Raw genomic sequence first — 15,541 nt, 5'->3', positions numbered from 1 at the left:
TGGACTCAAAACCGAGCACACAGAGAGGAGCAGAAGAGGGGATCCCAGCCCTGTGCACCACGAACCGAGGAGCGCTCAGACAAGACAGTAACGGGCTGGTGGGAGCGGATGACAGAGCAAGAGCAATCGCGGGGACGGCCGGGTCGCAGAGCTGCCGCGGAGAGAGACCGGTTAGCATCAGGGCAGCCAACTGGATAGGGGAAGGCAGGCGGATGATTGTCTGGATGGATAAAGGAAGCAAGGCTGATGGACGGAGAGAAACAGATGGGAGCTCACTCGGAGAGAGGGTCAGCGTGGAGCTGGACACGCAGAACGAAGCAGGGACAGGAACCGGAGCCCGCTGGGCTCCTCGGTCCCAGGCCTGGAGGCTTCCCTGAGATGCTCACTGGCTTTGTGGAGTAACACCCAAGAAGGCTGGTTCTTCCACCCAGACAATGAAACGTGACCCAGTCCTCTCAAGGCATCCCAGCGCACCTCTGACCCGCCTCTGGGCATAGTCCTGTGCTCAGCCTGAGGTTTATGACAGGAGGTTTCTACTCTGAGCGGTCATTTCATGCAAGCTCTCTGCAGCACCACGCTCCCCTCTCCTGCCAAAGCCGAGCCAGCCGAGGCACCTCCTCGTCCGAAAATCTGCCTACTGCTCCCCACAGGTGTTGGCTCCTCCAGAAACCGCCCGCAAGCTGGGTGCCACTTACCATGTCTTCCAGCTGGTTCTGGATTTGCCTGTGAACTTCTGCCATCTGGAACAGCACGTCCCCTAGGAAGGCAAGAGACAGAAGGGGAGAGCATTAGAGACCTCTGGCGCTCAGCAGCCCGCCCATGCTGCTGGGAGCGATGGGAGCACGAGCACGAGCACGGGTCGGGTGGCAGGAAGCAGCGCTCGTGCAAATGCACGGAGTAGCTCTGGGGACTCGGGGAGCGTTTGTCAGATGCTCGTTTAAGTTTAAGTCAAGTCTCGCGTGTGCGGACGTTGAGCCGGGAGCTCTGGATCCCGACACGCAGACTTGTTTGAGGATGAAAAGGAAACGGAGCGGAGAGCAGGCAGCGGGCCGAGCGCTCCTCTGCGGAGCCCTGCTCCAACGTGAGCGCACCCCGCCGGCCGGCTCACCCCGGCGGAGGCACAGGCAGCGCTAGGGGGGCACGTGCCGAATGCCAGCAGGTTTGTGACGGCTGCAGCGTGTGCATCCTAACGTCAAGGGGACGTGGCACCAGGGAGCAAAGGGCATGGACACACTGCAAAGGATAAAATGACATTAAAGCCCCAAGCATCACTAAGCGCCATCAGTCAGAATACAGAGCTTGGGACAAATCTTTGCCTAGAAAACAGCCAAACTTGGTTCCCCCGTCCTCTCCCAAGCCTCAGCCCACCAGTGCAAAGGCCAAGTGCCTTCACAGACAGGTTAACGTTTCACTACCAGGATCAATGAGTGTATCGCATGCACGGGGGTCCCAATAAAGCAGCATTAGCCCTGCCTGCTGCATCGCATCAAGGAGACAGTCACTGAACACAAGTTCCCTTAACTTATCCCGTCACCGCTTCCACAGGTTCGGTTCGACTAACACAACTCTAACTGCATTTGCCGGCTCTCCCTTTGATGTGCGCCACGCTGGAAGAACAGCCGGGGAGAGGAGACAAGGAGGCATCTGCAGATTGTCCCAGGACCCTGCGCAGCAGCTACTCTGGAGGGAATGAAATGCTCAGACCTTCCCTAGGATGCGGGTTGTAGCCACGTTGGTCTAAGGACGTAGGCAGACACGGTTCTTTGGGTCAATCCGACATCTCTTATTAGACCAACTCAAATAGTTGGGAAAATTCTTCTTAATGAGCTTTTGGGCACAAACACCCTTCGTCAGGCTGAGGAAGTGTCTGCAGACGGTCCGTGCTCTTCCTGGAAGGAGCGGTAAAGCAGCCAGAGGCCAGTACGTATGCAAGAAAGCCAGACCTTTCCTACACACCCGAGGTGTTTGGATAGCAGCAGTGATTTAGGGCCCTCCACGTGTCGCACCAAGTGCAAGCCTGCACGCAGACATCTCGGCAGGCCACCCTGCAGTCTGGCCCAAAGTTTCAAGCCTAGATGGCAAGTTATTTGTGGAATGAAAACAGGAGTTACATTTCACAGCTCTTCTGGGCTCCCAGCCTGAAGCTCAGCCTGCAATCTTGGCAGCTCCTCCACGGTAAGGAGGATCAGAAAGGGTCCGCAGTCGGATGCGAGACCTCCAGAGCAGCCCAGGAGATGCAGGAAGGGGCAAGAGCCGGTGGGCGTAGCCTGGCGCTGCAGGGAGCCGCGACGATTGTTCTTTAAATCAGAGCTGGGGTGATGTTGTAGCCACTCGTGGTCACCAAAAGACCCCTGGGGACTTTCCTGGTCTAGGAGGTGCTAGGGCCAGGGTCCCAGGTGGGTTAGGCTGCGTTATTCCCCCAGCTCTGCTTCAGAGAGACAATCCCTCTCTTCCCCTTCCCAACCTCAGGCACGCGCTGCGGGAGACGCGTGCCTCGCCACGTTCTGCGACGGAAGCAAAGGCATTGCGGTGCGGCGAAGGGACCCACTGTTTCTCTCGTTTCTATAGCTACATCATTGCTCGTGTCCTTGGAGCTCCCCGAGGAGGTGAGGCGAGATCCCAACCCAGAAACATAGCAACCCAGCGAAAAGGACACCTGAGCCAGGAGCGCACAAAGCTGCATCCAAGGAGAGCCGCTGCAGCCCCAGAAGCGGATGATGTCTACTAAGAGAGGAACGGTGTCTCCTGCGGGGGATGAAGCTGAAGTCCCAGGAGCATTGCATGTCCCCGGGAAGATTGCAATGTGCTCAGAGAGGCCACTTGAGGGCCCAGGATGCAAAGGTGACCGAGCTCCTGCCAAGGGAAAGCTTGAAAAACTAACTCAGCGGACACAGGAGCAGTAGCCATAGTTACAGCCACTAATCCCCGCTCAGCCCGGCATTTTCCCTGCAGCACAGGCCATTTTGAACTGCACGAGGGATGCAGCAAGGAACAATTTGCCCCCGTTGCTCCCTTCTGCACTGACGCCCCCTTCCAAGCCCCTCCTGCCTCCAGGGAAGGGCAGCCACCGCACGCCTGCTGCCGCGCGGGCCCCAGGATGCCAGCCAGCACCACGCAGGTGCCTGAAGACGGCGTGATCTACATCCTTCCCCTTTCGCAAGGGGGTTCTCTTCCCGATTCACAGGACACGTGTCGGCCTCCAGCTTAACTCGCAGCGCTCGCTAACAGCAGCGCGGCCGGGTAGAGACCTCCAGAAAGGTCTCGCCGAAATCACAAAACCCCCCATTGCCCAGTCTTGGGAACAGGAGCTGGCTGGCCACGGGTGCAATTCTGCAACCTTGCAAGCCACGCGTGTCCTCGTCCGTGAGCAGTTGTGGTTTCCACTCGGCTCTTGTCAGCTCAGCGCCCGGGATCAGTGTTTGCAAATGTCTGTCTGTCTGTCCAGGGGAAAAGCAAGCAGAGCCTCGGGCAGTGCAAAGTGCGCTAACGAGCTTCCCTTGCCCATCAAGTGTTAGCTACAAGTGCAGCACGAGAGCACTTCTTGCCCCTGCCATGCTCTGCAGATCCCACGCTGCAGGTTATTACGAGGGCCAGGAATTCCCCGATTCTCAACCCACAGCTCCCTGAAACCCTTTCAAGGGGTGCCTTGAGATCCTTTCAGGGGTGCCACTGTGAACCTTGTGGGTAGGCTACTGGTAAGAGGCAGAAACAGGTCTACCGCCCAACCTTTTATTTGCTTGCACTTTAAAACATGAAAGCAAATATTTATCCCAAAGTCTATCTGGTTGCCCGCTACAGCACAATCTGTATTCTCACCTATACCGGCTGGGGGACTCGAGAGGTGGGAGGAGGCTGGCATGCAGACTGGCAGCAGGTCTTCTGGAATTGGCTAAATTCTCCAAATCTCCTTCCAGCCTATGCCCAATATGTATAAATGGCTGGTTTTAATATTCTAATAAATGATCTCCGATTGGTTTTGTTGAAATATCTTTGTTTCCCTGAAACTGCTGGAACTGGACTGAACCAGATCTCTTGTGGACTTGGAAGGTCTCAATGGATGCAGCTACACGTGTGCTTTAATGCGCATTAGCCTATTTTAATGCACAGTAAAGCATCACTAAAATGCACATTAAAATAGGCTAGTGTGCATTAAGCACCACTTTAAAACCGTGCTCTTTAGTTAATGCGCATTAAGACAGGGTAAGTACCTCACCCTGGAGGTACTAGATTTAATGCGCATTACCTAAAGTGCATTAATCATGTGTAGACGTGCCCAATTAGTTGGGATTTACATCCTTAGGAAAGAAAGGGGGAGGGTTTCTCATCTCCTCTCCTTCCCAACGCGGAAGGTTGTTCAGCGCTGGCCTGTTTCTTCTCACTTTATGGTCTTCTCTGACGAGGCTGTTTTTGTTTCTACAATTGATTTAAGCATCTTAACAGAAACATATCTATTATAGCAATAAAACAGCTAATGCATTTGGTTACATCCATCACTCCTTCCCATACTTTCCTATGATACAATATATATGGATTATTTAATGTATGGTCTTCCCTTATGTCCTTTCACCCTCGTGCTTTGTTTAATTGAGTCCGATGGCTTCCTTTACTTTGCTGACCAAGGCAGTCGTCCCATCTGCAAAGGTTCCCAGTACGGTGACTCAAACAGGCTTTGGGCCTTTGGCTTAGCAACACTTTTGCAGGTCTCTGGAAAATAGCTAAAGCTGGCAACGCCACGCAATATGGGCACAGTTAGATGTGCGGACGGGATTCACGAGATAAATTCAGAACTGCCCAGACCAGGGGCAATGTCTGTGGCTGGAGTGCCAAAAACACCCGCATCCTCGATTTGCAAGATGTTGGTGTGCCGGGGCAGACGGCAGGGGAGCCGATCCTTGTTGCGGCAGCGTGGCCCCAGCCCCTTCCCTGCCGTCCACCCTGAGGCGCGTGTGCCAAGCAAAATGCCTTCATGTGCCACATGCTAGCACCCATGCCAAGGGCTGCCTACCCCTGTCCTAGACCCTAAGTGTAGGAGGCTGCAAGTGAGAGAGGAACAGGGCAAAACCCTGGTCAGACCCAGTTCATGCTCCCTCTGCCGCTGTGAGGCATGAGACCGGGCACGATGGACCTATGGTCCGACCCGGAGAATGACTGTTCTCGTAGGAATCCATCGTGTCAAAACCATTCGGCCCTGTCACGGGCTTACTGAGGTCTTTGCAGCAGAAGAACTGCTCTGTTTTTTCTGTAGTAAAAAATGAGTGGATATTCAGAGCTGGCATTTTCCAAAGGCCTTGAGCCCACGGAGGTGGAGAACCTCTGCTCTGGGGTCTGACCTCAGGCCGGGCCAGGCTGCGGATACAGAGGTATTGCTCCCGCTCAGCGGTGCCATCAAACCGCGCCCCGACTTGCGAGGGGCTGAGGACCATGCACCGTGTGTGCGGGTCCCTCTCGGGAGTCAGCCGGGTGGACCAATTTAAAAAACCCCCCAAAACCCTGCAGAGGCTTCCTTCCTTTGCAGACCTGAATTCTCCATCCTTCATCACTTCTCAAAGCCCTTTCCAAACCCCTGCAAGTTGCAGTGTACGAAGCAGTTATCGTGGGGCAGCTGGCGGGGGGCGATCCAGCCCCGCTCCTCTGAGCCTTGATGAAGCAGGCGCCCTAAAACAAGCCGTGCCTGCGGGCACCGAGCAAAGCTGCAGGGTCAGCCAGGCAGGAGGGAGGGAGAGGAAGGGCCCCAAAATACCAACCCAGCACCACACACGCCGTTCAGTCGTTCCTCCACGCCAGGGCCCTGGTCACTCGGCTGTTTTACGAGCCAGACCGCGCAGCCCATGCTGCCTGCAACCAGCCGCCAGCCGGGTGGGGTTTTCTAGCCAAGGGACTGCCAAAACCGCACAGTTCAACTTTTACAGCCGCTCTGCCAGGGCTGAATAAAGCTGAGCAGCTCTGTGCTCAGCCGGCGCCGGCGGTCAGCTGCAGCAATTACCCGTCTCTGCAATGAATAGCGACACGCATGAAAGGGAAGGCCTGGGCAAAAGGTGAATGCCGCGAGACCCGCAGGAAATTGCTCTCCGGTGGAGATGTGAAAGCTAAATGGTGGGAAGCGCCGGGCTCTCGCTCGACGGAGGACAAGGAGAAGTGATGTCATGTTACGACTCGCTGTGATTTCCGGAGTTTTGCTTCTTTGAAATCTGCGGCTATTAACCCGCGCAGCGCCGTCCTTTACAGGAGAGGATAACGGAGCCGAGTCACAGGACCGGGCCGGCACCGGAGGCGTTCACGTCCGAGTCCAGACTTCGGGGCGGCCTCTCTGCACAGGCAGCGTGTACCAACCTCCTCCGTTACGTACCCGTACCCCTGGCCCTTCGCCCAGCCAGCCAGGTCTTTGTGCTCAAATGCAGACAGATGAAAGGGCCCGGCCAGGCACTGGGGGGGTTCATGCCCACCACCGTCCCAAAGGATCTTCTCCCAACAAGAAGTTATGCATTTGTGGCCTTTGCACGTCATCAAACTGCCTCTGCCTTCAACAGGCCAGCGTGCCAGGAGCTTTGCACTGCTTGCCAGGTGCACGGAGGTGCCATCTGCATTGACACCAATCCCACTTCGAACGGGGGGACAGGGCACAAAGAGCTCTCCCCACCTGCCAGGCGGCCGAAACCCCAGGTCCTTATTCTGGACAGCTCACGGATGCTGGCTCCCTTCAGCGCAGTGAGGGGCTGCGGCCATTTAACACGTACACGTTGCAACAGAAATCCTCTCTCCTGGGAAGTGGCTCTAATCCATTGCCATTAGCCAGGCAGCCAGAGCCAGCAAGAGGATGCTACTCCTGCTTCAGTAAAACTCTGCAATGCCAAAATGCCAGGAAGCTGTAGTGTGCCCAGCGCGCCCTGAAGAGCAGGGCAGTTAAGACGTCCCAGGTCCCAGGCAAGCTGGGTGAAGCCCTGATGCTTGGGGCGGAGTTCATAGGAAGTCAGCTCATCTCTCAAGTTCCTGCCTGCTGCAAGCTCAAGATTTGGGAGAGGGGGTAGCTCCAAACCGGACCAAATGATGCCGGAAATGGATGCTTTGCATTCAGAGATCCCCACGGGACATTCAAAAGCCTAACCAGTCTTTCACGAGTGCGCGCAGCGTGACAGCACAACAGCAAGGGTCTCCTTGACGCTGAAGTGTATCGCCGAGTGCATCCCCGCTCACGTCCATCCCTCGGGGCTGTGAGATGCATTACAACCGGAACGCTCCCCTGATAAAAGCTGCAAGGCCAGTCGCTGATTGACGGGACGGTTGACCCAAAAGCTACCGCGTGAGCAAACGAGTCTCGGGAGCTGGGAAAGGGTTAAAACATCTAAAGGAAATGCAGCTCTAAAGCAGGGAGAGCATGGCCTATACTTAGCATCGGATCTGCGGCATTGTACCGACCGGAGCCAGCCGCGCAGCGCATCTGGCTGACGGGAGCGCAGTGAATTTCAGCTGTGGGATTTGGGGATTCAGACTTGGCCGGGACCCAGAGGCGCCGATGGAAGATGTGCACGCTGAAGCAGCGAGCGAGCCGCTCCCCAGAGCACGGCAGCGCCACAAAGGCATCAGCCCAGCGCTTACTCCCACGTAGGGCTTTCACATCAACATGAAAACGGTGTTTGCAAAGGGAACACCAACACAGCACCGCCGTGCAATGAGCCAGGGAACGCGGAAAGCATCGATTACGCAGCAAACGGTGCACGTCGAATCCAGGACGCCCCCCCTCATGCTCTCTCACTCGTGCACACGCGTGTGCATGAACTTCACGGGTGAAGAAAGCAGGCAGGGGGTCAGTAGGTTGCCCAACACGGCAGCGGCCATAAAGGGCGCTCCCAGCCCCTCGCTGGGCCCACAAACCACACCTCTCTGGCAGGCAGTGCCATTGCTAGGGAGGGCCAATGTCACGGTTGCAAGGAATATAAACAATGGCAGTGACACAGCACAAAAAAAGACAAGAAAAAGGAATTGCTATTTCGGTCCGTCTGACTCACAGGATCCTTTGCTGAGAACTATAGGGCGATTGTGCGCTCGACGGGGTCTCACCCACCACGCCCCAGGAAGTGCCGCCGAACAGGTCGGTTCGCATGGCTGCGGAGATTGCGATCAGCCACCCAAAGCCCGGGGCAAGAGGGGCGCCCCCCTTGCAGAGAGCTCGGGCGTGGAAGGTGCCTGCGCCTGGGCGCTTTCCCCTCGCCCACAGGGTGCTGGGGTATCTGGAGCTGGGCCTGGCGCTTGCTTAATGTGGTTTTCTTTAAATGCACCGGAGAGAGGGGGCGACAACACGCCGCCTCCTGCAATGCAAACGTCTCGGGTCAGGAGAGGAGGGCAGCGCTGCTCTTCCCACGGAGACATTGCAGGGGAGGCCGACAGCTTGCCACTCGCCCGCTGGTCTCCGAAGAGGCCTCGCAGCAGAGGTCTGCTCTCTTCCAGCACCGAGGCTGCGCTGGCTCCCGTCCCAGAGCCGGCACGCCAAACCCACCCCGCTCAGCCTGACAAGGAGCATCGCCCCTGCGAGACGGCCGAGCTCCAAGAAACCGTGCAACAGCCCCACTGGTCGGAGGCATACAGAAAAGGGGGGGCACATTTAATCTTGTCGCAGCCTTGGGCTTTGACCCACAGCTCTGCGCCTTCAGAGTGAGAAGCAAAAAATAACCCCCCATGCAATTAGCCAGCCAGGAAAATGCAACACCCTGCTGCCCGCGCGTGTGTTAACACCGCAGGGAAGGACTCCATGCAGAAACCCAGACAGAAAGCGTTTGCCGTGCAGAAAGGCAGAAATGAAACCAAACCCAGAACCCGACTCGGAGAGAGGCCCGGCCCAGGAGACGGGAGGCAAAGCCAGAAACAAGCATCATTTATTTAAAATCCACAGATGCCAGCGCTTTCCCTGGATGCTTTGCAGAGCAGTTCTACATGCCCTGGAAGGACGGTTTTCAAAATGCAAAGGTGCTAGATGAACTGGGCTCCCTTCGCTGACGGTAGCCTTACTCGGCTCTGAAATAACCCACCTCTGCTCCCGTTCGGGCGCTTGCACACGTTAAGCGTTACGGACCCGGGCTGCACGCACCGGCTCCAAAGGCGAGGAGAGGCGCGCTGGACCGCACACCACTGCACCCCGTTTACGCAGGGTTACATGACCGCTCTGCCCTCCACCCGGGTCCTTCCTGACACCAGCTCAAGTGGGAGGTCACCCGAGCCAGCAGCATCAGGACGGCACTTTTTACTTTAAAAAAAAATTATTATTTTTTTTAAAGGTCACAGCTCAGAAGACGATTCTTTGATCAAAGACTGAAAACCAGCGTCTGGGCAGCAGCTTGACACAGCGAGATCCACCCACACACCAAGCTGGTTTCTAGGAGAACGGGCTCGTATCGGGGAGTCTGTAACACACATCCTCTGCTCGCTGGTCCCCAGCCAGCCCTTCTGCAGCAGACCTGTTTCAGCCCACCCTCCACTCCCCATCCTCCCCCTAACAGAGAGGCAAGCCGATTCCCAGTCTGCACCAGTCCCAGTCACTACCCTGGCACCCCTCGATAGAGGGTAAAAGATGCAGTAGGCGAGGAAGGGGTTTGCTGTGCAGGATGTTGCTCTGCATCGGGGCTAACCGCAGCGGAAGAGGCACTGGCATCTCTGACACTGCCTTTGGGAGTAGGAAGGAAAAAAAACCCCCAGGTATATTCAGTCATTAATAATAAATAGAGCCACAGCCAAGAGCCCAGCAGATGGAGTGGAAGCTTGTGTCTCCTGAAATCCAAAAGAAGAGCAATGAGATTTTCAATCAGTGGTTAGGTGCCTTTGGCTAAACCCTTTGATGTCTCTCGCAAATGCATTGGGGTCTAAGGAGGACGATGCGGGCTCAGGGTCGGGAGCCCTGGTGCAGGATGGAGCGAAGGCCTGTCGCTTCCTCAGCGAAGGAGACTTTTGTCCCTTTGTTTTCCACCGCTCCTCTGGGCCCTGCGGCTCTGCCCTCCTGGATGAAGCTGTTCTGGAGTCTTTCGAGGGACCAGAAAAAGGCATTGCTCCTCCTGTGAGCAAAGCACGCTGTGCCAGGACCAAACCCTTGTCTACCCCAGGGGAAGTCAGTGGGCTTTGCCATTGGCTTTGAATAGTGCTGGCCTCTCGCTCAGGAAGCTGCCTTCCTTTCCGTTTCCGTTTCGGAAAGCTGGGGGTGGAGGCTGGGTAGAGATACCCCACCTCGCTCCACCCCTACCTGCATCATGTGCAGGACTGGTCTAGCACCGCCGACAACGTTGCTCAAGCTACGAGGTAGCCAGCCAGATGAACGGCAAAGCGGTGCCAGGGCTCGGTTCCACGGAGGCAGGAAAGGAGGTAGCTCACAGACTCCCCCGCACAACCACGCTGCCCCCGAAGACATCCTCCTGCCCACGGGGCCCAGGCACCTCATCCAGAAGGTAAGAACCCCAGTCTGGAGCCCTGTATCCAGCTGTGGGCTCCCCCCGCTACAGAAAGGACGTGGACGCATTGGAGAGAGTCCGGCGGACGGCAACGGAAATGGTTGTGGGACTGGAGGACAGGACTGGTGAGGAGAGGCTGAGGGAAATGGGCTGACTGAGTCTGCAGAAGGGAAGACCGAGGGGGATTGAATAGCAGCCTTCACCTCCCTGCAGGGGGGCTCCAAAGAGGATGGAGCTGGGCTGTTCTCAGTGGGGGCAGATGGCAGAAGGAGCAATGGGCTCAAGATGCAGCAAGGGAAGTTGAGGTTGGATATTAGGAAAATCTCTTACTAGGAGGGTGGTGAAGCACTGCAACAGCCTACCCCAAGAGGTGGTGGACTCTCCATCCTTGGAGGTGTTCAAGACCCAGATGGACAAAGCCTTGGCTGGGATGAGAGTTGGGGCTGGTCCTGCTTGGAGCAGGGGATGCACTAGATGTGACCTGCCACGGTCCCTTCCACCCTCCTCGTCTGTGATTCTGTGATATTCCGCACCGCAGACGCATGCAAAGCTGCAGGGTTATTGGCAGCACTGTCTGGATACCTTATTTTTCTGATGTCGGCATCTGCACTTCAAACTAGCTGCAAGCAGCACCCACAGCAGACAGCATCTCCATTTGCTGTGCTCTTGTTGCAAAAAAAAAAAAAAAAAAAAAAAAAGCTAATAGCCACCTGGGTTGTGGTGATGGGGTATCATTTGCAAGTCAAGGGCTATTCAGCACTGGGGAGGTCTCAGCTGGAGTGCTGTCCAGTGTTGGCCCTCCAAGAAGAACGTGGACAGGCTGGAAAGAGCCCAGCGCAGAGTGACAAAAATGATCCGGGGCCTGGGGAGCAAGACAAATGGGCCTCAGCAGGGAAAATGTAAGGTGGAGATCAGGGGGAATTTCTGACTCTGAAGGTGGCCAGGTATTGGGACAGGCACCTGGAGAAGTTGTGGGTTCTCCATACTTGGAAGTTTTCAAAAGCAGGTTGCCAGACCCTGGCCTGGGATGGTTGAGTCAGGGCTGGTCCTGCCTCGAGCAGGCGGCTGGACTAGGTGACCTTGTGAGGACACTTCCAGCCCTGCTTTCCTGTGATCCTATAAAATGAGCAACAAAGGAACAAGCTTCTAGGACTTGACCGTATCAACTCCAAAAGGCCACAAGAAGAGACACCAAGGTCCATGCATTGAGAGCTGAAAGGGACCTCAGGGTGAGCTACACAACTGGTGCCTGGCACAAGCATGTCACACCCCTTCCCTTTCCCCTTGCCCTGGTGTGTCTACACGTGCACTTTAATGTGCATTAGCCTATTTTAATGTGCATTAAAGCATCACTAAAAAAAAGAGCTATTTACTTAATGCACACTAGAATAGGCTAATGTGCATAAGCATCACTTAAAACCTGCTCTTTAGTGAATGCATTAAGACAGGAGAATGGACATTTTCCTAGAGCCCCACAACAGAGGTACTAGATTTACTGTGCATTACCTAAAGGACGTTAATGCACATGTAGACATGCCTCCTGGCATCTAATTTCCTCTCAAAATTGACTGCCTCATTTATTGTAGCTAAAAAAGCAAGAGTGGGCTGAAGTTCTCTCGGCAACTCGCCCACCCAGACAACGCTGGAGAGCCGCAGAAACCTCTGCTGTTAACACTGGCTCCATCTATTAGGCCAAGTTTAAGACTGGGGTTCCTTTAACTTAACTAAGAGGCAAAGAGAAGAACCAACCAGCTGCATTACCCGAAAGCTCGCTAACAAGTATTTTCCCAATTATTTGAGTCGGTCTAATAAAAGATATCGGATTTACCCAAAGAACCTTGTCTGCCTGTGTCCTTACACCAACACGGCTACAACCTGCACCCCTGGTGCCTGTAAAGCAGCTTCAGGAGTTTCCCATACAGCTGCTGCAACCAGTCTGGTTTAATCGAAGCAGTTCCCATTACATTTTTACTGCCTGCTCACGAAGGCAGGTGCGATTGAGGGTCAATGGCTTGCTTTTATGTTGCTGCTCCCCTCTGTACACATGCATCCTTCCCACTGCATTCATCAGCAAATCTCTAATGTCCAATTACCCAGGCAGCTTCCACAGGGGAGAGGCAGGGACTATATTCAGGGTAAAGTACTAATTAGCAGACACAGGAGGGTATCCGTGTACAGACCTCGTTACAGCGGCAGGGAGGCAGGCAGCGAGAAATTGCACAGCCTTCTGCCTGGGAGCACCGGGAAGGTGGGAGAAGGATGCAAACGTCTCCAGGGCCCAAACGCAGAGACAAGAGGCGTCCCTACGTGCGGGGATACTCCCCTCGTCCGGGGTGTGGCGGCGGCCGTCAGGCCTGCCCCTGCCCCTGCCTTGGGGGCACCAAGCGCAGGAGACACGGGCTAACGCGCCTCATTAACCGACAGCATTGCTCCTCTGTAAGGCTGCAAACGGCTTTCAAAGATGAAGTCCCTGAGTTTTCTGAAGAGAGGGCGTCAACCCGAAAGCTGGGGCAGAACAGAAAGGAGGAAGCAGAAGTGGCTCTGACATGGCTGGGCATTTCCATGGCTTTCTTCTCCCTTTTTTTCTTAAAAACAACCCCCCCCACGGCGCCAGCCTCTCCTGTATCAAAGCGCTGTCACCGGCAGCGGGTACCAGCAATGTCCCCTGTGCTGAAGGGTTGAACCAGGGTTGAATTACACTTTGACTCTTGGGGGGTCTGCAAAAAAAATGCCCTAACAAAATGGGAGACCTCCCAGGTTATGATTTGCAAATCTTATAGGGGGGCTCAGCCCCCCACCCCCCGAGCTCCCCCATAATTTGAACTCCTCGTACTTCCCAAGAGCTCTCGGAAAGGCAAGAGGCGAAAGCGGCTGCCCCTTTGAACCCAAATAAACTGCAGGCGCCGTCCCCCACGCCACATGCACACCAGCGTGAGTATTACAAAAGACTATAGCGGGAAATAACAGAGCTGGAAAGGTCAGATCAGTCAGGAGGCAGGCAGGGACAGGCCAGCCTCCAAGCCAGCGCGCGCCCCGGCTCCGACATGCATTATGCACCTTCCTGACTCATGCTGCTTTTGGTACAAAGCTCCCCCTTTCCCACACCGCCCCTGCGAAGAAATCTCTGGCCGGCTTGTCTGATTTCCAGAATCATTTCCAGGGGTGTCAGTAAATCTTCTCTCTCTGTTGTTCGCTGTGACGCCGGCGGATGGTTGGAAGGTGATAAAGATGATGGCCGGGTCCAATCTTCCCACGCTCCCCCCCGCAACCAAGCAGAGAGAAGGAAAACGTGCCCCCTTTGGAAATTCGTCGGGCTTATCGAGGCGACGAGCTAGATCGCCGCGGGCTCACGAGCGCCGGTCTCCTGCTTGTGAGCATCTCCGGTTAGAGAGAGTCCGCCTCTGTGAGACTTAGGGAGACAGGAGAGGATGGATCGGTCTTTGCCAAGGACGGTAAGCCAGGGACCCTTGGCAGGCAGGCGCTGTTGGGGGGCGACTGAAACCACTGCTCTTTTCACAGATGCTCCCTGGACAGCCCTCCTCTGTCGCACGGAGATAGATTTTGCTTAAATCAACGGGAGAATCTTGTCACGTACTCCGGCTCCCGCTTCAGAGGCGGCGGCAAAAGTCAATCCAGGCTCCAGAAGAAAGCCCGGTTTTATGGCAGCTATTAATTTAGAAAGGTCTTCATTGTATTCCTGTAGCTTTGATTTAACAGGAGAAAATCCATTCCCCACAGGTTCTATTTATGCTACGTTTAAGCGGACCACACCAAATTAATGTTCGAGCTCTCAAGCCAGCCACAAAAAAGCAGTTTAATAAATTGATCTTTGGCTGTTTCCAGCCAAGTGAGTTTGCAAACGGCAAATCCTTGGAGCAGTACAGAGACAGCGGACTCTGACCGGCACACGAAAGCTGGGCTTCCTTCAATATTTATCCAAGCCAAAAAAGCCCAATGTCTGGGCCCACGGGAGCAGATGAGAAGTAGCAAGCTCCAGATGCGTCTGACCGACGGTGAATATACTGGCTATATTCTGCATTTGATGCATGGCTGAAGGGGAGAACAAGCTGAATGCAATGTGGTATTCAGCCCACACCACAAAGAGCCACCTTCGTCTTCATCCCACGCGGTCCCACCAAGGTGGCGGCAGCCGATTTCATACGGTCATCAATGGCAAGACCAGGGAGCAAGAACCCACAGCCATCCGCAGGGCACCCAGAGGCGAGGCACAGGCTGGCAGGGGTTGGCATCGCATCTGCTCCTACACCAAGACCTAAGCAAGGCCTAAGAGCTGCCGCTTGGAGCCTCCCCCATGTCCCAGCCCCTCCATCTCAATCAAGCTTGGAAAGATGAAGTGGCTGCAGTGGGAAGAGACGGTAGCAAAAGGCAGGCCGCTCGCCCAGCTCCATCCCTGACAGTCCTCTAAAGGACACGGCTAATCTGACAAACCTGAGATTAAACTTCCCAAGGGACTCTTCCCGGGGGTCCAGGACCATTGGTTTTACCGATGGTTTAAACCTTCCAGCGTGGTCACGAAGGGGAGAGGCACAGACCCCAGGAGCCTCCTCTCCTGACAGAGCAAAGATGATCGCCTGGGTGTTTTTATCCAGTCCAATCTGGGCGGCTCGAGGCACGGGGCTTCCCCTGCCCCCTGGGAGGCAACCCCACGGACCACAGCACCCCTGCCCAGAGGTGCAATTCGGCAGTCCCAGGGGCCCGGCCAGGAGAAAATATTCCTGGAAATTCAGCTGGAGTTTTCCTTTGCATCTCTGTAAGGGGAAAGCAAACGGAGGCATCGAGCTGCCCAAGCAGCGTATACCTCCTCGGTGCAGTAAGCAGTGCCCCTTGCCCCTCGCGTGCCCATTCTCGTATCGTCTCCCGGAGCCAGGCCGCGACCTTTAATGTGCGCAATGTTTATAGCCGCACCTCTGCTGCCACAGTAAGCCTCTACCTGAGACAACTGCAAATCCAATTAAGAGGCATATTAATCCCTCCCAGAAGAGGATTCAGCACAGCGCTGCAAACTTCCTGCCTCGGCCAAAGCCACGGGCACGTCCAAGACTTGCTCTGCAGTCAAAGAGGAACGCGACCTCGCCCACGGCCGAAATCCTGCT

The 15,541-nt window shown here is 55.4% G+C and overlaps 1 protein-coding gene across 6 annotated transcripts in view; it reads right to left on the bottom strand.

Annotated features, from left to right (window-relative positions):
- Positions 1–15,541, bottom strand: part of BAIAP2 (BAR/IMD domain containing adaptor protein 2) — a 77,313-nt gene that overhangs the window by 38,278 nt on the left and 23,494 nt on the right. For 5 of the 6 annotated variants that reach the window (XM_014605276.3, XM_059731966.1, XM_006270636.4 and 2 more), the window contains one exon: positions 696–757. In XM_014605276.3, the coding sequence (XP_014460762.1) occupies positions 696–757 (62 nt within the window). Of the gene's footprint in view, positions 1–695; positions 758–13,484; positions 13,508–15,541 lie in introns of those variants that run through there. The other variant, XM_019482944.2, reaches the window with a different exon arrangement.

This window comes from Alligator mississippiensis, chromosome 8 (assembly GCF_030867095.1).
Source record: "Alligator mississippiensis isolate rAllMis1 chromosome 8, rAllMis1, whole genome shotgun sequence".
Lineage (NCBI taxonomy): Eukaryota > Metazoa > Chordata > Crocodylia > Alligatoridae > Alligator > Alligator mississippiensis.
Note: the sequence above shows the minus strand (reverse complement) of the source record. Positions and strands in the feature narration are given on the sequence as shown.